At 37.6% G+C, this 22,462-nt stretch overlaps 1 protein-coding gene across 1 annotated transcript in view; it reads left to right on the forward strand.

Moving 5' to 3' along the window:
• Positions 1-22,462, forward strand: part of LOC129259407 (dynein axonemal heavy chain 5-like) — a 120,616-nt gene that overhangs the window by 44,497 nt on the left and 53,657 nt on the right. The window contains exons 40-60 of the mRNA XM_064098569.1: positions 1,227-1,378; positions 1,779-1,921; positions 2,419-2,623; positions 3,381-3,637; positions 4,356-4,550; positions 5,526-5,612; positions 6,166-6,230; positions 7,694-7,897; positions 8,834-8,984; positions 9,961-10,075; positions 11,152-11,250; positions 11,729-11,979; positions 12,526-12,771; positions 13,781-13,933; positions 14,417-14,530; positions 15,722-15,888; positions 17,163-17,349; positions 18,207-18,314; positions 18,911-19,050; positions 19,635-19,766; positions 20,806-21,007. Of these exons, the coding sequence (XP_063954639.1) occupies positions 1,227-1,378; positions 1,779-1,921; positions 2,419-2,623; positions 3,381-3,637; positions 4,356-4,550; positions 5,526-5,612; positions 6,166-6,230; positions 7,694-7,897; positions 8,834-8,984; positions 9,961-10,075; positions 11,152-11,250; positions 11,729-11,979; positions 12,526-12,771; positions 13,781-13,933; positions 14,417-14,530; positions 15,722-15,888; positions 17,163-17,349; positions 18,207-18,314; positions 18,911-19,050; positions 19,635-19,766; positions 20,806-21,007 (3,373 nt within the window). The remainder of the gene's footprint in view (positions 1-1,226; positions 1,379-1,778; positions 1,922-2,418; positions 2,624-3,380; positions 3,638-4,355; positions 4,551-5,525; positions 5,613-6,165; positions 6,231-7,693; positions 7,898-8,833; positions 8,985-9,960; positions 10,076-11,151; positions 11,251-11,728; positions 11,980-12,525; positions 12,772-13,780; positions 13,934-14,416; positions 14,531-15,721; positions 15,889-17,162; positions 17,350-18,206; positions 18,315-18,910; positions 19,051-19,634; positions 19,767-20,805; positions 21,008-22,462) is intronic.

The raw sequence follows: 22,462 nt of genomic DNA on the forward strand, positions 1-22,462 counted from the left end.
TGTTGATTTAACATATTTGTAATTGTTGTGCCTGTCAGTAAAATTGAGAGAGAGAGAGAGAAAATGTGCACCAATTGTTCAATAATTGATTTTATTTTTACTTTTTTTGGCACAGCATGTCTTTAATCTCTTGGGTTGGTTTTGTTGTGGAATGTTGATTTTCAGATGCACCAATTTTAAATTTTAAATTGATTTGCAAGATTTTAAAGGTTTTTTTGACTTGCATTTAAAGCAGTTCCCTTTTAGATTCTTTCTTGCACTGATTGCCTTGCACACACTTGAACTGCTTGCCTAATTAAAACAAAAGAAGAAAAAAAGAAGGAACAAACAGAACGAGACAATTTCTATACTGTATGAACCATTGTAGTAATTCTATAAAGTAGTGTGTCCTATGTTTGTACCCCCTTTAAAGATCAGATGAAAATGTTAGTGTTTCTTTTAGCGTTTTACTCATTCTGTTATTTTGATGTGCATGTATGTTTTCTTTCTGTTGTGATGCACCTTTTCTAAAAGTGTTTTTGATAGTGTTTTATTTCCTTATTCATTAATGAGAGACTGGATATACCAGATGCCTTTGGTATTAAAGTTAGCTGCTTGAAGATTCCATCTTGTTTTGTGACAATGCCTTGGGCTGTATGTACATGTACATCTATCCTGGGGTAAAGATTCCCATGAAAGTCATTTGCTTGTGGATTATAGATATTGGGTCTCAGGACTGCTACTGAATATTCAAAGGAAATTCAATACCTTCCCTTAAAAAAATGTGGTTGATAATACTGTCATATATAACAAAAGATATTTCATGTTCATAGTTTCCTACTGGTAGATATTCTAAGCTATGGTAAGGATTTTGATGCATGAGGGTAGCATTTAATCAACATTTTTTTCGTCTGACAAGTTAAATCTGACATTTTGAAAAAAAATCTAATTGGCTGAGAAATACTGTTACTGTGGTAACTGCTGGATAAGACAGGACATGTCAGATAAAATGACCAACATGTCCTATCATGAAATTCTCCTTTGGAGTGTCAAATTTGACGGATACTAAGGACTTTATCATCATTCTTATCGTTTTTGATCATTGATGGATTTAATGAATATATGTAAAATGATTAAAAAAAAAAACAACATGCATACCATGTGTCTGAAATACTGTAGAAAAGAACTTGTTTACCTTAATTCAGTTTTTAATTTATTATATATCTTTCAAAAACATTTCATCACAGATCTAAGGAATATCATCAGCTGTTCAGCATCGGCTCCATTGCAGCTACTGTCATGTTTGCCAACATGGGACGTAAGCTGACCAAAGAGGAGAGAATGGAACTCTCTCGGGCCAGCAGTCAAGGATCGCTTGTACAGCCCGGAAGCTCTATGCGTAAGACACTCTTTGATCATAGACCTCACATCTTAAGTGGGTCTTTTCCTCTTTTTCTGTCATCTTTGTCTCTCTATCTCTGTGTCTGTATCTCTCTGTCTACTTCATGCTATTATTGGACCTGAGCTTACTAAAGAAGAGAGAAAGGAACTCTCTTTGGCTCGTAGTCAAGGATCATTTGTCCAAACAGGAAGCTCTTTGCATGAGATATTCTTTACTCATAGTTTTCATGATGTAAGTCTATCTTTCCTTTTTAATAGTATATATCTCTTTCTGTCTACTTAAATAATATGTAATGTAATAACAGCATTTAACAAATTCATGTAAAGATCTTATTTATGCTTTCTTTCCTTAATAAACATGATAATACTAAGACATCTTTTATTATGTGACCTTGTAGCATCAGCAGCCATGTTAAAGACTGTTGAGAAACAACCAAGAAAGACGGGAGCCACCAATCCTATGACCCCTGCAGCCAAGGCTGAACATGCAGTGGTTGCTCAGGCTCTACAGGACATAGTGGGACCAAGGCTCAAACCAGACGTAAGTTGTCCATTTTTTATCATTTCTTGTTCAAATGATATTCATCGCATATGATTCTTGGCGTAAGAATAAGAGAAGATGGCTCTGTTCACATCATATGACAGACTCTTCAAGCCACCATTCATCAATTAACACTCATATTTGAAACTATGAATATCTGAATGGTAAGAGAAGGGGGAAGAGTCATTTGCCATTGGCCATGTATGGTGTTTCCTGGGGTTGGTTTCAGTAGACAGGTTTTTACAGCATATTAAGAAATAAATTTTCCTTCTTACAGTTCAGCAGATGATTTTTTTTTAAATCCTCTCAATTCAAACTCAATTGTAGAATTATGACATCAGAAGCAATGAGGTTGCTACCATTGCCATAATTCTAAATACTGCTTCATCTGAGATCCTCAAAAGTTTTGAATTTTGAGATACAAGGTTTTAACAGCCAGTGATGATATACGCATTCTCCTGTCATAACTTCATCATTCTTGAATTGATTTCCTCCAGGCGCTGTACCTGTTCAACAATGTGATCAAGGATGTGTTCTCCAGCGTGGGCGATCCACCCACCCCTCACTCCAGCCGAGCCAGACGCAACAAGATGAGCGTAGAGAACATGGTGGTTGACAAGGCCCAGGAGAATGGTCTTGTTGCTTCCTCGACCTGGGTGGCAAAGGTCATGCAGCTCTATGCCATATCACAAGTCAATCATGGTAAGTTCTTGAGCTTTGTTCCCTTGGTGTACTAGGAGATTGTGGTTTATATGATTCTGAGACATGTGACTCACCATGACAGAATGGACCACCTACATGTAGCTCTATTCCATGTTATAGGTCAGTCTTGGTGGATTTTTGAGGGGTTGTCCAGTTTATTGCATATGGTTTGTGCAGTTCTAAAACTACCTCTTTTGACCCACCATGACAACTGGCCATCTAGCTCTGGGACATACCAAAATGAACCTTGCAGATTCTTAAGGGGTTGTTCAGTTAATTTCCGATGTGGTTTATTTGATTCTAATATTACAATGTGTGACCCACCATGAAAGGTTGGGCCATTTAGCTTTATGCCATATTATAGGCCATTCTTTGTTGGTATGGGGGGGGGGGGTTGTTTTAGATTATTGCTGATTTCATTTGTATGATTCTAAGACACTGCAAACAATCCTGACATCATTGACCATCCAGCTCTGTGCCATATTATACAATGTAGGTCATTCCTTGCTGGTTCTTGATGGGTCTTTCAGTTTATGGCTGATGTGGTTTGTGTGGTTCTGACACCACTACTTCTGACCTCCCATGAAGGGATAGGCAAACAACCATATGCCATATCACATTGTCAGTGAACAACTCGTCTAGATCCTTGCATGTTCTTTACAAGTTGTTCACTATCCTTTAGTTTGTGGAATTAGTTTGGCAATAATTATGATATTTTGCTTTTGTCTCCCCCTTCCTCCTCCCCACCATCATCTAGGCGTCATCATAGCCGGTGGCCCTGGCACTGGGAAGTCCACCTGCATTCAGATCCTGGTCGAAGCTCTCTCTGCGGTGAACCCCGCCCAGTCACGCCAATCCCGTAGCAGCGTGTCCAGTATCACATCAATCAGCCACAAGCTACAGCGGATCAGTCCCCTGGTGGTGGATGATCTCTCGCTCATGTTTGGCTACCTCAACCAGAACCATGACTGGACAGATGGCGTCTTCACCAATGTCTGGAAGAAGGCTAATAGGGTGAGGAAAGATTTAGATTTATAATCCAGTGAATCAGATTTTAATCCAGCAATTCCAGGATCCTGTAACAGATATATGCAAACTTTCTTTCCACTTGTAGAAGGACCACCTGTCTTAAAAGACCACAAGTTTGCTTCCTCTTAAATACTTTTTTCTATAGGCTTATACTCTACTTACAGATCACCTTTTCATAAAGACAGTTTGTACAGGTTTGACTGTACAAGCAGTATTTATAATCAATTCTATTTTTAAAAGTATGATATCGCCTAGACTTTTATTTCAATCCATTGTGTAAATGATTGTATTTTCATGCTGTTTGGTCCAGATATATATTATGAATACCATAAATACTAATAATGACCTGGGCTCCGTAAGACAAAGATTAGCGATCAATCGCTAAATGAACTGACCAATCAATATCAATGTTTCACGCGCATTTGGTTTAAAATACTGACCAGGAACCAATCAGAAATGTTCTTTCATGTTTGCAATTCATTGCTAAGCTTTGTGTTACGGGGCCCAGACCTATTTTCCTATTGACTATTATTTAAACATGGCATCAAGAGATGTGAGTGGATGGATGTGATGAGTATAATTATTAAATAAAGTGATAAGATATGATTTATACATTCAATTTGCTAAAATATTACCAAATATTGATTAATTTTTTTCAATCCCAGCTGGTGCAGTTACATGATCTATTTGTTTATTTTGATAGAATGTGAGCACCACCTGGTTGTGTCTGGACGGCCCTTTGACCCCCAGCTGGACGGATAACTTCAACACGGTACTGGATAGTGACCGGGTGTTGAACCTGAGGAACGGTGACCGTCTCTTCCTGGCAGACAATGTGAAGCTTCTCTTTGAAACCGACAGCTTGTCCAATGCATCACCTGCTTCTGTTGCCAGGGCTGTGAGTTTGAATCATAAGTTTTCTCTTAACCCGTTGACTACTGTATTCTCTGATTTGACATAGGTTTTGTACAAGGCCCACTTGGTTCCAGTAAAGCAAGGGGTTAATATGTCATTCAACAAGTCTTTGAGTCTTCTCCTTTGTAATGGGAAGATGGAGGAAGTGAAGTGATGTCTCCAAGCTTCAAACTCTCACACATTGATGAATAGCTAGTGACGTTTTAGCCATGTTTTGACAAACTTAAAGTTTAGCAATCTTTGAGTTTGGTTGAAAAATTGAAATGTTTCTTACTGTTTACACTGTGAGTGTACCAACATCTATAAAAAGAACAATTATAGGGATATCAATCTTCAATCTTCCATGTGCGTCTCAGAGACGCACATGGAAGATTGCTATCTTTGAGTTCAGTTGGAAGATTAAGCTACAAGACTGCTACGTTTACACTCCATCCACAAGCAGGGTGTAGTTCTGAGTTGTGTGGAAGTGATAATCTATCAGATGTGTCCTAAACTTACTTGGGTCATCCCCTAGTTTCATGATTAAATTCCTAAGTGAGACTTGCTCGAAATTTAAATCTTAAAGATTAGGTGTAGATGGTGATCATAGATTCAGGGGTGACTTCTTATTATTGATGATTGATATAGCTGTCATTGATGATTAGCCAGCATTTGAATTTATATCTGTCAAATATTAAAAAAAACTGCCGGTGTCAAAAATTGATTGAAAGTAATACTTATTTTCATCTGCAAGATTGATAACAGAGCAAAGGGGCATTTCTAACTGCTTCAATCATATATGCTTGAAACATTTATTTCATTATTATTATTATTATTCATATTGATATCTACATGTGGATCTGAAATGAGTAGTATGCATGCTCATCTGTCATAATGAAAGGGAATTTTTGACGTTCTGGATTAATATTCTTTGAAATTTTGCAAAGATCTATTTGCCTTTACCAATCCATTATTACAGGGTATTGTTTACTTGGATCGTGAAGTGTTAGGCTGGAGGCCGGTTGCACAAGCATGGTTAGAGAACCGCAACCAACAGGAGATTCATGTGAGTATTTGTGAAAATGGGGTATACCCTAGAGATCCTATATTCCTGTTTTTTAAGATGCCGATTCTGTATTCTTTGGTGTTCTATACCTCATATTCTGTGATCTTCGATGACAAGTACAATATTTGATTGTAAATAGTGTAAATCGTAGAAAAATGAATGCAGAAATGAGCTTTAGAATTTGTTGTGTATTTTTAGTTAGTACTATTGGAAAGTTACATTAGCCGAGAAATAACACATTGACTTGAATTGATTTGAAACTGTGAAATTTTGGCAATTATTAAATTAACTATACATGTATTTCTCTAAAAGATATTTGTGCTGTGTACAGACGCAGATATATAGGACCACACTCGAATCTAGGGATGATATTTTTTTCAAAATGTTTCAGATATTTCAAATAAGAGAGCATTGAAGAGCATTTCTGAACAATGAACTTATTTCCTTCGTTATTCTTTTTTATTAACACAAAAAGAAAGTTATACATGTAGCTCATATATCATTTCTTATTTTCAGAAACTTAACATACTTTTTCTTTTTTTTCTTTATACAGTGTCTTCAAAAGGCATTCAACAAGACCATGGACGCAGTGGTTAACTATGTCCTCTTTGAAACCAAGTAAGAATGCATCTCTATTTTGATTTCATTTGTGTGTCTTACATAAACATAATAGATACCAAAATAAGCCAATAGATATTCTCACTTGCCATGTACAGTTTAGGAAATAATTATTAGACCACTTTCCAAGATCCCATACGGTATGGTCTAATGATTGTTTCCCAAGCTTAATATCTTCCTATTTACACAATGATTTACACATGACACAGTTTATGACATATGCAAAGAAATTAGCTTTTATTGACTTTATGGTACATGATTTGAAATCTTTTCATCAGGAACATTTCTTTAACATGTCAAATATTTATTTTTAATACCAAAATTATGGCCACACTTGATACATTCAGAACAATACTCTGCCACAACAACAAAAGTTCATTTACCAAAAATCAATGATTTGTGTACATTGGACAATTAATATGTCAAGTGAGAGTACTATATACCGTATATTTGGCATACAGAAATACAATTTCCCAAGTAGGAAGCTTCACAATGACTAAATTTTACTCTTTCTCTTAAAATTTTCCCTTGAGCAGACTCAAGATATACCTTGTATCTCAATTTAAGAAATGAGGGCAGTTCATATAAAGCTGTAACTTAGAATTATGACAATGCTGGTGTAGGGTTGAAGACGCCATCGAAATGACTAGGGTGGAAGTTGTAGGGTTGAAGAACGCTGCCACCAGTTGTAGGGTTGAAGAAAATTATATGTTTGGAGTTGAAAATAAATGAAGTTCTAAATCATCAAACTGAAGGGGAATGACGCAGACGCAAAATGAAGAGAACTTAAACCGAAGGAGTCTGGTTGTACACTCTTTAATATCTGGGCTATTTTGCCTCAGCTTAACTTTGGATCACAGTATAATTTACATAAATATTTAAATTAGAAATAACAACCAATCAAACTAAAGAAAATGGGAGGATCGAACTAAAATGTAAGAACCCAATTCATAAGATAAACCAATTAGGAATGAGATGAAATGACAAAGATGTCTGGTGATTATGTAATAATGGAAGTAGAAACTAAGGAGTCAGGTGAGGGATGGAATGAGTGGAACACCTGAAGAGAGAATAGAGAAGGAATGAAGATGACAAGAGAAACAAAGGAAAGGCATTCAGAGTAGAATGAATGAATGACAACTGAATATCATTAAACTCAAATAAGTCCAGACTACAAGGGCAGTACTGAAAAGAAATGCAAATGAACTAAAGTCTAGACAGAACAGAAATGTAAAACACCTGAAGAAAACACAAGTCAAAGGAAATAAACAAAATAGGTAAATGACAAATTAACAATCCTACACTGGCAACCTCATTTTGTCTGAAAACAGTCTAGTATAGAGCTTTTCTGATTTTTCCTAAATTTCGAGATGCAAGTTCTTAACATCTGCCTGACTATTGAGATACAAGGGGAGTTGCATATTGAACTTCTCATCTTATTCTGTCTTTATTTCCCTCTACAGACCCCTTGCCACTCTGACAGAAGTAGGAACCTTCAAAACCTGTCTTGGTCTCCTAGAATCTATGCTCAATGAACACATTGAGATAGGAGGGGAGCTTCATATTGAACGGCTCTTCTTATTCTGTCTGATCTGGACATTTGGTGGTCTTCTGGAAGGTTCTGATAGGAAGGGATTCAGTGACCTGCTGCGTACTCTCACATCAGCGTAAGTCTTGATGATCTTTTCTTAAATAGCTTTTAAAAACGGACATACTGAAGCTTTTCGACATGCATTCATCGGAGTAAAATCGCATGAATTACTAAAACGCTAGAGCAAAAACAGAACCGAAACTAGACAATGGACGCTAAATGGCGAGCCGTGATTGGCTGTCAAGTAAACAAGTTAGGCTTGGTACCAGCTGTATATTGAAGCAAAGCAACTAAAATTCTTAATTTGGGCTCCACTTAAAATAAAAATCACTTTATTCATCATTCGAAATCAAAGGAACCAAATTAAGGAACATACAGTAGGTGTAAACATAAAGGAAATAAGCCCAGGTCATTAACTAATAAATAACATGTAAGGCAACAAACTAAGGTAAATTACAGAGATATACATGTAGCTATCTCATTCTTTAGCTTTGAATTAACTATTTTTTTTGCCAGATGCAATACAAATGTTTAATACTAGTTATTCAATTTATTAACATTTTTGGTATTCAAACTATTGAAATCTACCTTGGAGAAATGATTAGAATATTTGTAAGAATCCAAGATTGAGCTTTGAATTCTTGTAGGCATAGCCAGAGTAAAATTAGCTTTCCATTCTCATATCATGTACAGTATTTGTACCATGATTATTTGATAGAATACCGACAGGAACATCCTTTTCTTGGAAAGCGCATATCATGTACCATTTAACATCTCTATGTGCTCCTGAAGGGACGTGGATATTATTACCCTGGCCTTTAGCCTTTCAAACTTTTACAGCACACAAACATTTCAAGAATAAATTCCTGCGATACACCCATTGACCTCACCTGTGTGGAGATGAGCAAGAGGCTCTGCAGAATATGACCCCTAGATCTCCGAGGTTCTTGACGTAGCGTATCCAGACACCAAAGATCTTTTGACTAGTTATCCTCTCTTCTTTATCTTTCAGCTTGCCCGACTATGACCATGATATCTCAGTCTTTGATTACTATGTTGATGAGTCGGGTGAATGGGACCCCTGGATCTCTAAGGTTCCCGACGTAGCGTATACAGACACCAGGGATCTCCTAGGCGATGTGCTTGTGGACACTGTTGATACTGTAAGTACTGATGTTAATGATAATAACACAGGGTATTTGTATAGCGTGCGTATCCACATTGTTGGGTGCCCAAGGCACTCTTATATTACCCTGGCTGAGCTCGGCCATCGACTCCGGTGCTCACAGCTTTTTGAGGAGTTATTTTGAGCCCGTTTCCAAGTCCGGACACTAACCCACTGGCCACAGCACACCACAACCCGATGGTATCCTCTGTATTATGCATTAATATTTCACTGTCTGTGAGTCTCGTTGAAGGTGTATAAGGACATGGCCAGCCTGTAATCTAGGCAGATGCTTCAACAATTGTATTTGAAAAAGTCTTGACACTTATGCGAACATAAGCGATACATCTGGGGCCCGTTTTTATAAAACTTGTCATAATAACAAATTGACATTAACAGTTAAAAGCTACTGAAATCCTTCAATCTGATTGGCTGAAACGGAACCCTGATGTGGGAAGACTACAAACAATGGAACAGCTACCGCCTACTCCTGGATTTCTTTTCAGTGACTAATGTCGGTTTTTAGTACAAAAGTCATGCATCACATCTTAGCGCATAAAAAGAAACGATAACTAAAGCAGGAAATGAAGGCCTTGGTTTATAGGTCCAAGCATCCATGTGACTCTCCTTGTCCTTGCTTGTATATTATCTTTATATGTTTGATTATGCTGACTCAAATGATTTTGAGAAGTGGTTCAGAGCTGCCAAGTAGTTTAGATTTTCTGTATTTAGTACTGAAAAATTAGAAAAAAAACTGATGGTTTCATGCAAAAATACTGATTTCTAATGTTTCAGTTTTGTGTGTTGTCCTATGATATTTCTTTGAAAATACTGATTTCCTCACCAAAATACTGATTTTCAGCTTTTAAAATACTGAAATGTTCTTGTTCAGGTTGGTACATGTAGCTCTGGTGGCTACAAAATCAATTGCGCTTTGTGATCGTAATTGACCCCATGTCATCCAATCTTTTTAGATCCGTACTAGAGTTCTGCTAGAATTTGCCAATCTTACCAACATGCATGTGATGCTACTGGGACCACCAGGATGTGGAAAGACTGCTATGATCAACGACTTCATCAATACACTAGGTGAGTGAGACAATTTGCGTGTCCCCTAAAGGCTACAGCACACCTTACGGTTGGTCTGCGAATCAATTTTGGAATAAAGTGTAGTAGAATTTGATGATAGTATTGAGACATGGAATATCTTACTGCCTAATGTTATAAATCATTGTACGAATACCTATGTTCAAATCTGTGACTATGCTATCATCCCTATTAGAATAAAAGCAAATTTAATATCTAGTCGTCAGGACGTCATAGCAGTCGTACGATTGGCTATGATTTGAAACTAATTTGGCCTTTAATCGAAAATAAAGGCTTGCAATCATCCAAATTTTTATATTAGTATTCTTTCAGTTAATTTGAACCTCAAATAAAAAGATACTTTTCATTCACATTTCGAGAAAATGAGCGAAATGCGATTTGTTCTAAAATCGGATTGTGGACCAGTCATAAGGTGTGCTGTGGCCTTCGTAAATGGTCACCCCTATTGTGATGTCACTCATTCGTGTTAATCCGGAGGAGATTTGTCAACTGCAATGTTCTCCAAATTGATATCACAATATTCATTATTTGCATTCATTACCTGCTTGCTAAGAAAGCATGGATATTTGTAAGCAACCAGAGGACTGTAGGCTTAAGGTCCTCTTCAAGGGACCTGGTAATGAAGATAAATGCCTTACCAACGGGGCCTGGGTGAACCAAGTGGGAATCGATCCTAGGTCACCACACTGCAATACCACCCCTCTACCGAGTGAGCTATCATGCCTCCTATGAAAAATGTAACTTATTTCAAGAGGTTTATACAAGCCAAAATAGGTTGATGAGTATGACTCATACAAATGAGTCGGGAATGACTGATTGAATCTGATGACCGGGGTAATGATATATCTGTAAAGCGCTTAGACACGTCTTTCCGATGTATTAAGCGCTATATAAAAGCGGATTATTATTATTATTAAATGTACATTTGAATATGAAAGTTGAAGGTATTGCCATCGTCTGTTGCTTCTCATCCGACATTGCTAGAATGTCCATAATGATAGTTGAGTGTCTTACAGAAATTCTCTATTGATTGCAATTAAATGGTTTATTTCTACCAGATTCAAGCAACCAGATAACAAAGAGACTGGTGTTTTCCGGGGCATCCACAGCATCTCAGCTACAGCAGTTCATTGAGGCCAACATACACCATAGACAAGGTAAAAAGCGGTATTACAAGTCTTTTGTTTATCAAATGAATGCATATCGTATAACATCTACTTTTTCATCTGTTTGTGAAGAGATTGAAGAAAATGAATTAGAATTTGAGGTACAGTATCCACATAAGGTCAAACTGTGTGCTATGCTGAATGGTAGAATTTTACACAAATCACTGTTTACAAATAAAATCACAGTATTATAGATACAGCATTACTAACTGGGTGTTGTGGCATGTGCCCATAAACAAAGCTCCATTTGGGAAGCTACAAATTGATGTAGAGGTTTGAGTGCAAGTCACCTTTTTTAGACGGTGACATAAAATGTCGTTCCCAGACGTAAATAATCATATCTGATAGATATACGTCTGTTAAAACTCAAACATACAAGCATCATGATTGTTATTCAAGAGTGTGATTTGGGGCTGAAATTGGTCACAAAATACCATAGTACACGATCACTATTTTTTTTTCTCTTCAGGGTTTGTTTATGGTGCCCGAGACAACAAGCGATTCCAGCTGTTCATCGATGACATCAACCTCCCACCCTGTGATGAGCACGGTGTGCAGCGTTGCAACGAGCTCATGCGCCAACTCCTGGATGAGCGACTTCTGATCACGCTGCAGAAGCCGTTTGAGTGGAGGACCATTGAAGATCTAGTGGTGCTCTCTGCCTGCACCATGAACAACTATCCCAGTTCTAGCAGCAGGAAGATACCAGATAGGTTATTGGTGAGAAAACTTGAAGTTGTTATCTTGGTTGCAGTGATAATGGGGAGCATGATGGTGATGATGATGATGATGCATAGTGATGATGATTGATGATGGTGATGATAATCACGATGGTGATGATGATGATTGTTGTTGTAATGATGATGATGGTGAAGATGATGGCGATGATAATGATGATGGAGATGATGATGACGATGATGAGGTTGAGTAGGAGAAAAAATAGTTATGATGGTGAGGATGTTGACGTGGAGATGAGGAGGAGGAGGATTTTTTTTATGTTTATGAAGATGTTTGCGATGACGATAATGAGGCGGAGGAGGAGGAAGAGAATGATGATGCTGATAGTGCTGCTGCTGATGATGATTATGTTGATGATGATGATGGTGATGATGATGATGATGATCTTGATGACGATGATGTGGATGATGGCCTATGATTTTGTATCCTATTGATTCAATATCAATCAAACCAATCATCCTTCCTTGTAAACAAACAATGTCATATAAATCGAAAACTCCAAATATTTCCTCTTCGTTTCATCCACAGCGCCACTTTGTTCTCATCCACCTACCCGAGCCAAAGGAAGGAGCATTGAGCAGCATCGTTGATGCCGTCCTGGATGGCAACATGACCAAGCACAACGGTCAGTCCCTTGCCCAGGAGCTCCAGGACGCTATCGTCAATGCCTCCTGTAAGCTTCTGACCTCCGTCCAGAATGTCCTGCGCCCTACGCCGATGCCTGGACGATACCATTACATGTTCACCCTCAGGGACATCTCCAAGACATTCCAGGTAGGTTTCATGAATTAGTCTGTTTGTTGTGTGTAAACGTGCCCCTTTCCTGGCTATAGATGGAGGCTATGTTACAGTGGAAAACACTCCATCCTCGGACAGGACATTATATGGAGGCCCTGTGTAGAGGAGAGTCACCACCTTTGCACATTAAGAACCCAATGCACTGTTGGTAAAAGAGTTGGGGGAAACCCTGGTGCAGTGGCCCACCTACACCCCCTCATCAATTATATCGGGAGGAGAGACCTGCGGGTCATAGTCATTCGGTTCATCTTTCGCCTGCCAGGCACAGGTGATGCCAATACACATCATTGAGGGCATTGGTAAGAATTATGCACCCGAGGTAACTTTGGAACAGCTCTGACATGCCCGAGTCATAGCCGAGGGCCTTTGAATTATTTCAAAGGTAATGAGCCTGTGCAAGTACTCTAATGCTAGAGCAATATAATGTGGATTATATGTTTTATATAATTGCGATCTGGCTCCATGTTATTTTGTAAGTCATCCTCATCTCAAAACCATGACTATTCAATAGAACAATTAATTAGTATCAGTCATTAGCAAATTTACCCATTAGCTAAAATGATTGACTGGTCATGTGATAGATTTCAACCAATCATTTGGCTTGGTTCCATATTGCCATTTTATAATCTGTTTTCATTTAGTAGATCTTAATCAATTGATCTCAGCTATATTTGAATTTTGGAAAACCAAACAAAGTTGATAAAAACTGGGAACTTTGGGTTTGACCACTTATTTGTTATCATGGATTATATGGAATGTTAATATAACAACAATATCAAAATAAAAATAATTAAGAATAGCACTATTTGATTAGATTTATTGCTAGATGTTTTGAAAATGCATCTTATACAATCGATGGATTATATATCTGGAAATGTTACTAATAAATTGAAAAATATCACATATATCCATTTCATATAATGAGTATAGAAATAAAAAAAGTCTCATAAAATACTTTTATCACATTCTTCCTTCTTTTTAATAGTGTTTGATGAGACTGTCAGAAGAAGCTAGAGGAGAAATCAACATGGTGGCATCGCTATGGCGACACGAGGTCCAGAGGATAATGCGTGATCGTCTGTGCCGAACATCGGACATTAATTGGTTTGATAAAAACCTGGAGGAAATCTGCAAAGCGGTAAGTGATGACAGTTCTACTCAGATGTAATGGAAATATCAGTTCATGTCGTTATACTACCCTTGCTTTCTGTTATATGTAACGTTAGTAACATTCGTAATAGGGCAGTTCCATAAAACATGTACGTCTGACCCTATGTATGCGAGACCTTCATGAAATTTTCTGTCTCTGATTTCTGGTTCATATAAATGACAGTCTGTAATACTGTCAAATGACCATGACTTGATCAGTTTATATGAAAAGTGAAGTAAAACTTGAGATAAATTGGGGTCGGATGTACAAAACGGTTGATTATTTCACGGAATTGCCCGATATGTTTAAAAACAGAAATGAAAATTGAGGAATCGATTATTACAATTGATTATTGTGTTCATGTACGATCAATCTTAAAAGTTAGCCAAACAATGTTATTCAGCACAGGCTATCATTTTGTACTTATATGATTAAATCAATTTTATATTTGATATTGATCTTTTCCTGTAGGAGATCCCGAAGGGTGAGGAGGATGAGGGCATCTTTGAACACTTTGTGACGTTTCCTATCGAGCACAGAGGTTATCAAAGACCAATCACTTCCATGTCACAGAAAACAGTCAGGGTAGGTTCTGTTGAAGTTCTACTGTCTAATGCAAGCCCTTTTCTTTTTCACTACATCACTTCTGAGAAGTTGGTAACTCTCTGTGATTTTATGGAATGTGAGACAGCCTTTGGGAGTCACTTACCCTTAAAAAACTTCTGTGAGCCATGTTTTGTAGCAGTGTTCAGCAGGGCTCCGTCTTACTAAGAGTTGCAATTGATCCAATCAACCACGACTATGGAAAGCCAGCAACGTCAACATTCATAATGCAGGAATGTTCAACATGTTTTCTAGATGATGATTTATACTCATGCATTCATCGTTTTCTTGAAAATTCACAATGTTTCTCTTTGGTTACAAAGGACATTGTGCAAATTTCCTGTAGAAAAAATTATGACCCTGGTGGATTTCCATATAGTTACGATTGATTGGATCAATCGAAGCTCTTTGTAAGACGGGGCCCAGATCAACCACAACTATGGAAAGCCAGCAACGTCAACATTTATAATGCAGGAATGTTCCAAATGTTTTCTAGATAATGATGTATACTCCTACATTCATTGTTATCTTGACAATTTGGTGTGCTACTCTTTGTGTACAAAGGACATTGTGCAAATTTCCTATGGTGAAAATTATGACGATGATTGCTTTCCATATAGTTGAGATTGATCGGATCAACCGCAACTCTTTGTGAGATGGGGCCCAGGAATCCCACTCAATGTCTCTTTCCTTTCCATCCTATATCTGACCCATGTAACACAAAGCTTGGCCATTGATCATACGGCTCCTTACTATGATTAATTGCATAGGATATTGTGTATGTTCAGTTGTAAAAATCAGTCCTGTGATCAATCACTAAGCATTATGTAATGGGCCCTTTTGAATGATAATAATTATAGCTGGATTTTTAAAGCGCTTTTTGCCTGAGGATACAAAGCTCCTCTGTTTATAGCCGTGCTACCTCCAGGCGCTCTGGCATTCAAGGAATTTCTTCCTTTCTGGTACCCATTCACCTCACCTTGGGTTGAGTCCAGCACAGTGTGGGTAAATTTCTTGCTGAAGAAAAACAGGACATCGAAACCCATGTCCCTCAGATTGAAAGACAAGAGTCATAACCACTAGACCACAGTGCCCCCAGAAAATGCATTGTGAAATACAGCTTGTGGTGGAACTGTTACCTCATCCAAGCTTTACTCTCTTTTTTCTTTGCAGGTTATTCTTCAGCCGGTGTGTAACCTGGAGATGGTCCACAAGTGCATCTTGTCCCACCTGACCCGGTACAACGAAGAATTCGGTAACGTCACCCTCAACATCATGCTCTCCGATGATGTCATCTATCACGTGATCCGCATGCACCGTGTTCTGAGCTTCCACCACGGGTAGGTGTATACTTGCATAATGTACATTTTGTCTAACAACCATTTGGTCCAATAACCATTTGTTCCAATCATCACTTTGTCTAATCACCATTTCGTCTATGACCATTTCGTCTAATAACCAGTTGGTCGACTACCCATTTTCTTTTCATTCCTTTTGCACAATTAACACTTTAGTTTAATTAGACCAAATGGTATATGGACTAAATGGCTATTGGACCAACTGGTTATTAGACGGAATGGCATTAGACTTAATGAAAGTAGACCATGTGGTGAGTAGACGAACTGATGATAGACCAAATAGTAGTAGACGAGTTGGCAATTGGACGAATTGGCATTAGACGAATTGGAAATAAACCATGGTGACGATGATGATGTTGATGATGATGATAATGATGTTGGTGTTGATGATGGTGATGATGATGATGGCTCGGTCGGAATAAGCTCAATCTTATGATTTCTTTGGAACTACAACCAACAACTTTAGATGCAAAGAAAACTGGTAAAGTTTCTTAACATACACAGACTGACAATATGCTCACTGAATAGGCTCAGGACAGCTATCGAGACTCACAGTTGTAGATTTAAATATATTTTCTATTCTTTCTCCACTTACTTTCCACCATCCATGGTTCAGCGGTAGCATGATGTTGGTCGGTGCCATCGGTAGTCATCTCACCACGTTGGTGAACCTAGCCCTTCACGTTGCAGACATGCCCATACATTCCATTGATGCCACCAAGGCTAACACTCGTTTTTTGTTTTCTCCCCACATACTCGCCACCATCCATGGTGCAGCGGTAGTATGATGTTGGTCGGTGCCATCGGTAGTCATCTCACCACGTTGGTGAACCTAGCCCTTCACGTTGCAGACATGCCCATACATCCCATGGATACCACTAAGGCTAATACCTATTTTCTTTTCTCTCTCCACATACTTTCCACCAACCATGGTGCAGCGGTAGCATGATGTTGGTCGGTGACATCGGTAGTCATCTCACCACGTTGGTGAACCTAGCCCTTCATGTTGCAGAAATGTCCATACATCCCATGGATACCACCAAGGCTAATACCTTTTTTCTCTTCCCACATACTTTCCACCATCCATGGTGCAGCGGTAGCATGATGTTGGTCGGTGCCATCGGTAGTCATCTCACCACGTTGGTGAACCTAGCCCTTCATGTTGCAGACATGCCCATACATCCCATGGATACCACCAAGGCTAATACCTATTTTCTATTCTCTCCTCCTCTCCCCCCCCACCAACCATGGTTCAGTGGTAGCATGATGTTGGTCGGCGCTATCGGTAGTCATCTCACCACGTTGGTGAACCTAGCCCTTCACGTTGCAGACATGCCCATTCATCCCATGGACACCACCAAGGCGAATACATTCTTTGACGGACTACGCTCGGCGGTCAGGCTCTCCGGTACGGAGGGCAAGATGCTTACTCTCATGTTCACGGTAAGTAAAGGGTGCTTTTGGATCTACCACAAATGGATGTCAAATTCAATAAAGGTATGTGAGAGGTAAGCATTATAATATATATATATTGTCACCCAAACAGTAAATGTACAAAGTGTTAAGTGCTATGAGTACATGTATAATTGTCATAACAGCATAACACCAAATGAATACAAATGTACAGTTTACAGAATATCAAATCATTTATCAAATCAAATCAAATCAATATAAAAAGGATTTGATTTCAAATTACTTAAAACTGAAATCCATGGTAGAATAAGATGGATTTTTTTGCAGACTTTGGCATGTTGTAAATAAAATATTTCAGCTGTCAGAACGCGGTTTAACATGTCTGGTGATAGGTAAGGCAACCTATGTTATAACAACGTATTTACTATGTATTCTATTTTGTTCAGTTGTTCAGTAATTGTGGGGAATACCTCATATCTCCTCACAGGGGCAGGGGCTGGGAGGGCTTCAGCCCCCCACTTTTTTCCAGAACCGTGTACAAAAGCGTATAAATGACCATGTGATTGTGATTTTTTGCATGGTCAGCCCCCCCCCCACCTTTGGCTCAGCCCCCCCACTTTGAAAACCGTTCCGCGGCCCGTGCCTCAAATGATAATAGCTGATTGATGTACAGTCATGATTTTTCTTTGCTTTAGGGCCTCTCTCATAATATATCACTGAAAAGATTCATCTGATTGGTGTGTAGACAAGAGGAAACATTTTTTTTTCCACAATAATTTTTTTTACCTGTTTTTGGTAAGCTTTCGGTTGTAAGCCTTTGAGGCTGCTAACTTCCTCAGCCCTTTGTCATCAGTGAGTTTCATATTTGCTTGTTTCATGATCTGTAGGGTCGTGATTTGAAGGAAGATGTATACCTGGATGCAATCAACAGTATCTTGATATGTGGGGAATACCCTCCCCTCTTCTCCAATGATGAGCTGGATGGACTCTTACAGGTAATTAGTCATGATTTTCTTCTCTGCATATCCGTGGATTCTAAAATTGAAAAAACATAAAAACAGTTATTTTCTTGCAGCGGTGCATTTCTTGCAGACATAGTTGAATGTTGAAAAACAAAATTTTCTCAATTTCTTCTCAGGAAAATACTGCCCAACTTTGGCAAAAGGAAGCAAGTGACACATCGGTCAAATTTGAGTTATTGTTGTTTCTGAAACACCCTTTGTATGTTGCACGTTCAGTCAAAATTTGGGGAAGAAATTATCGTTTTATGGAAAGATATTGAAGAAAATATGCTATTAAATTGCATTGACGCCTATGTAAATGACAAACACACATTGCTCATTTACAAGAAATGATACTTTTGTAACTTGTTTCCTTTTGCTAAAGTACAGCAGAATAATTTTAGAGCTGAGAAGCCATGTTAATTCTATTTAGTTGTTTAACCAAATGAGTATTAAGTAAATGACTGAGTAAAATAGAAAGTGAGGTATGTACAGGTAGAGGTACAGTTTAATGAATGAATGGTGAGAATTAAAAATAGATAAATTGCTGATTGAAATATTCTTATTCATTTTTCTCCATAATGTACTAGGCATTGACACCGGCAATGAAGAGACATTTCCCCAATGTGTTGGTTGACCCAATGAAGTTCTTTGTGTCAAGGGTCAAGACTAATTTGCATATCATCCTCTGCCTGCCACCAACACATAGACTCCTCAAGATAGCTCCAAGGTAAGGTTTTGTGTTGATCTAGCATTTAATTTTGAAATATGAAGTTTCTTTAAGATAAGATAAATTCAGTAATGCATATCATCTATTGCTGTCATTGAAATTGATTAGGATGATGATGATGGTGATGGTGGTGCCGGTGATGATGACAATGATGATGATGATTATAATGATGATGATGATGCTGATGATGCTGGTGATGATGGTGATGGTGATGATTATAATGATGACAATGATGATGATGATGATGATATCATTGGAATTGATGATGATGATGATGAATAAGAGGAAGAAGATGATGACTATTAATGTGGCTACTATGGTAATGATGAAAGAGTAGCAGTGAGATATGGAGAAGAAGGTAAGACAGAGGAGGAAAGGGAAAAAAAGAACTGCATGCAGGAGGAGAAAGATGTAATGAGACAAGGAGAGGTAAGAAAAGCAGGAGAAGAAAGAGAATTAGGATGATGCTTGAAGAGAAACATGAAAAAGGAAGTAGAATGCTTTGCAGGTTTATATTTATACTGAATTATACACCTTTTTTTTGCTCTAATGCAAATAGTAATGTCTCATTGACGTTTTTTCAGTAAATATCCTGGGTTATTGAGTGGAATGCAGATGAACTGGGTTTGCGACTGGTCTCAGAGTGCACTATTAGGAGAAGCAGGTTACTACATTCAGAAACATCATCTTGCCAAGAATAGTTCCGAAGAAACAAGGTAGATATCCCTATTATACAAATATTGAATGCCTTAGAGTGCGATAGTACAAAATATAACATGAGCTCAAATTTTGATTTTGCTATTCCACGAAGCACAGCCGAGTTCAGTGATATAGTGTCATTTTTACACAGGGATATATACTTACAATAGCATGGGCATATTGAATTAATATCGTTTTGTGTCATGATATCACTAATGCTTAGTTCTTGCAGTGTAATAGTAAAAAATATTGTTTTCACCAGTTCAAGAGTAAAAAAAATGGCATTGCTCAAATCAATGTAATCATGATATAAATCTATTTATATATTGATATTCATATGAATTTTTATTTTTTAAAACATTTCTTTGAGATAGTTTTACAGGACAGGGTGTTTCATAAAGCTGTTTTTAAGTTATGCACGATTATGCACAAATGGTGACCCTTGTGATAAATGATATACATGTACACCAAATTTTCATTGGTGTTGATTTAGCGCCCAAGAAAAGGTCTCAAGTCATTCCTAAAGTCACTTGTAACATATACAATCAGCTTTATGAAACACCCAACAGGAAAGATTTGCATGTGTTTCCTATCACCTTCAATTATTGAACTGTCTAATGACTTCTTAACGATTGACTAAGTGGTGTTGAAAGAAAATATTTGCAATCAATTGTAAATATTCTGTTGATATTTTACAATTGATTGATCACTTTTAACTATAGCAAATCAGATTACACTCCTTGTTTCATGGAGCAGATCAGCAATCAATTACAAATTTACAATTAATGGCAAGACATATGATTGATTTAGGGACCGAAAATAGACCTGCAATTGATCGCAAGTTTCTTGCAACGCCCCATTAGAGATTCTTATTCAATAAATAAATCAAATTGAATTGTTTTCAGGGGCCAGGGCTACTTTTCAACACTATGAATCTGCAACATTGGATAAGCTGTAACATTGCTTTGAATGGGAATTTTCCAGGGCTCTTTTCAGCACTTCGGAGGCAAAATTATTTTATTATTATTTTTCTTCCTGTTCCTGTTCCTGTTTCAGGGAGAATCTAGTGACCTGCATGTCGACCATACACAGCTTTGTCCTGCGTGACTGCAATCAGATCCCGTGGGCTGGGAGCGTGGACGAGAAGATTAAGCTAACCACTCTCAAACTCCACGGCAAGAAAGAGATCGTCAAGGTCCACACCCACAAAGTCGATAATCTACCGTATACTAAACTCATCATGAAAGAGAGGATTAAGGTAAGTTTTAATCACGAAGGGTTGTGTTTCATATAGAGGTACACAGCCTAAAAGTCAAAGATTAATCTGCGCTTTGATCCTTAAATTGGCAACAATTATTCATTCATATTCATTTTCATACTTTCAAAATATCACATATGATAATAATAATAATAATGATAGGTAAATGGGTACCGGTAGGAAGTACTTCCTTAAAAAGCTGTGTGCGCTATGAATGCCTAGCTTAGCCGGGTAATATAGGAGCACCTTGAGCACCTAACAAGGTGGATATGTGCGCAATATAAGTACCCTATATTATTATTATTATTAAAATATCACATATGGATATATCATCAGTCACGTTGTATGTTGATTGCAAAGTTTTCATGAATAGTTGCCAATTTGCATTTTGAAACAATGATTTTCTTGTTTTCATTGAGTTGCCAATTTAGAATGTGTGATGATTAGCTTAAGTGAAATGGCTTTTATGCAGAAATGGTACCACATACAGTACTACACTGGAAATGGTAGCAACACTTTACTCTTTTGTCTTTCTATATATATTCCATATGTAACATTTGTGTTGAATATATTGGAAGATTGTATAAATGCTTTACGATTTCAACTGTGAACACAAGATTTTCCAGTCTCCTTATTTGACTTATTTACGCTCCCTTTTGAATTAAACGGTTCCAGACCCAACACATTTCAAAAATTATATAAAGATAGAAATCAGGATGATGGTAATTATATTGTTAATGATAAGAACTGATGTAGGATTGTTAATTTGTCATTTACCTATTTTGTTTATTTCCTTTGACTTGTGTTTTCTTCAGGTGTTTTACATTTCTGTTCTGTCTAGACTTTAGTTCATTTGCATTTCTTTTCAGTACTGCCCTTGCAGTCTGGACTTAGGTTATTTGAGTTTAATGATATTCAGTTGTCATTCATTCATTCTACTCTGAATGCCTTTCCTGTGTTTCTCTTGTCATCTTCATTCCTTCTCTATTCTCTCTTCAGGTGTTCCACTCATTCCATCCCTCACCTGACTCCTTAGTTTCTACTTCCATTATTACATAATCACCAGACATCTTTGTCATCTCATCTCATTCCTTATTGGTTTATCTTATGAATTGGGTTCTTACATTTTAGTTCGATTCTTCCATTTTCTTTAGTTTGATTGGTTGTTATTTCTAATTTAAATATTTATGTAAATTATACTGTGATCCAAAGTTAAGCTGAGGCAAAATAGCCCAGATATTAAACAGTGTACAACCAGACTCCTTCGGTTTAAGTTCTCTTCATTTTGCGTCTGCTTTATTCCCCTTCAGTTTGATGATTTAGAACTTCATTTATTTTCAACTCCAAACATATAATTTTCTTCAACCCTACACTGACAAAAATGAAAAGGTGATTAATGGATAAACTGAGAAGATATGGTATTAGGATTAATAGGGTAATCAGTATACATGTATA

The sequence above is a fragment of the Lytechinus pictus genome, chromosome 4, assembly GCF_037042905.1.
Source record: "Lytechinus pictus isolate F3 Inbred chromosome 4, Lp3.0, whole genome shotgun sequence".
NCBI classification, from domain to species: Eukaryota; Metazoa; Echinodermata; class Echinoidea; order Temnopleuroida; family Toxopneustidae; genus Lytechinus; species Lytechinus pictus.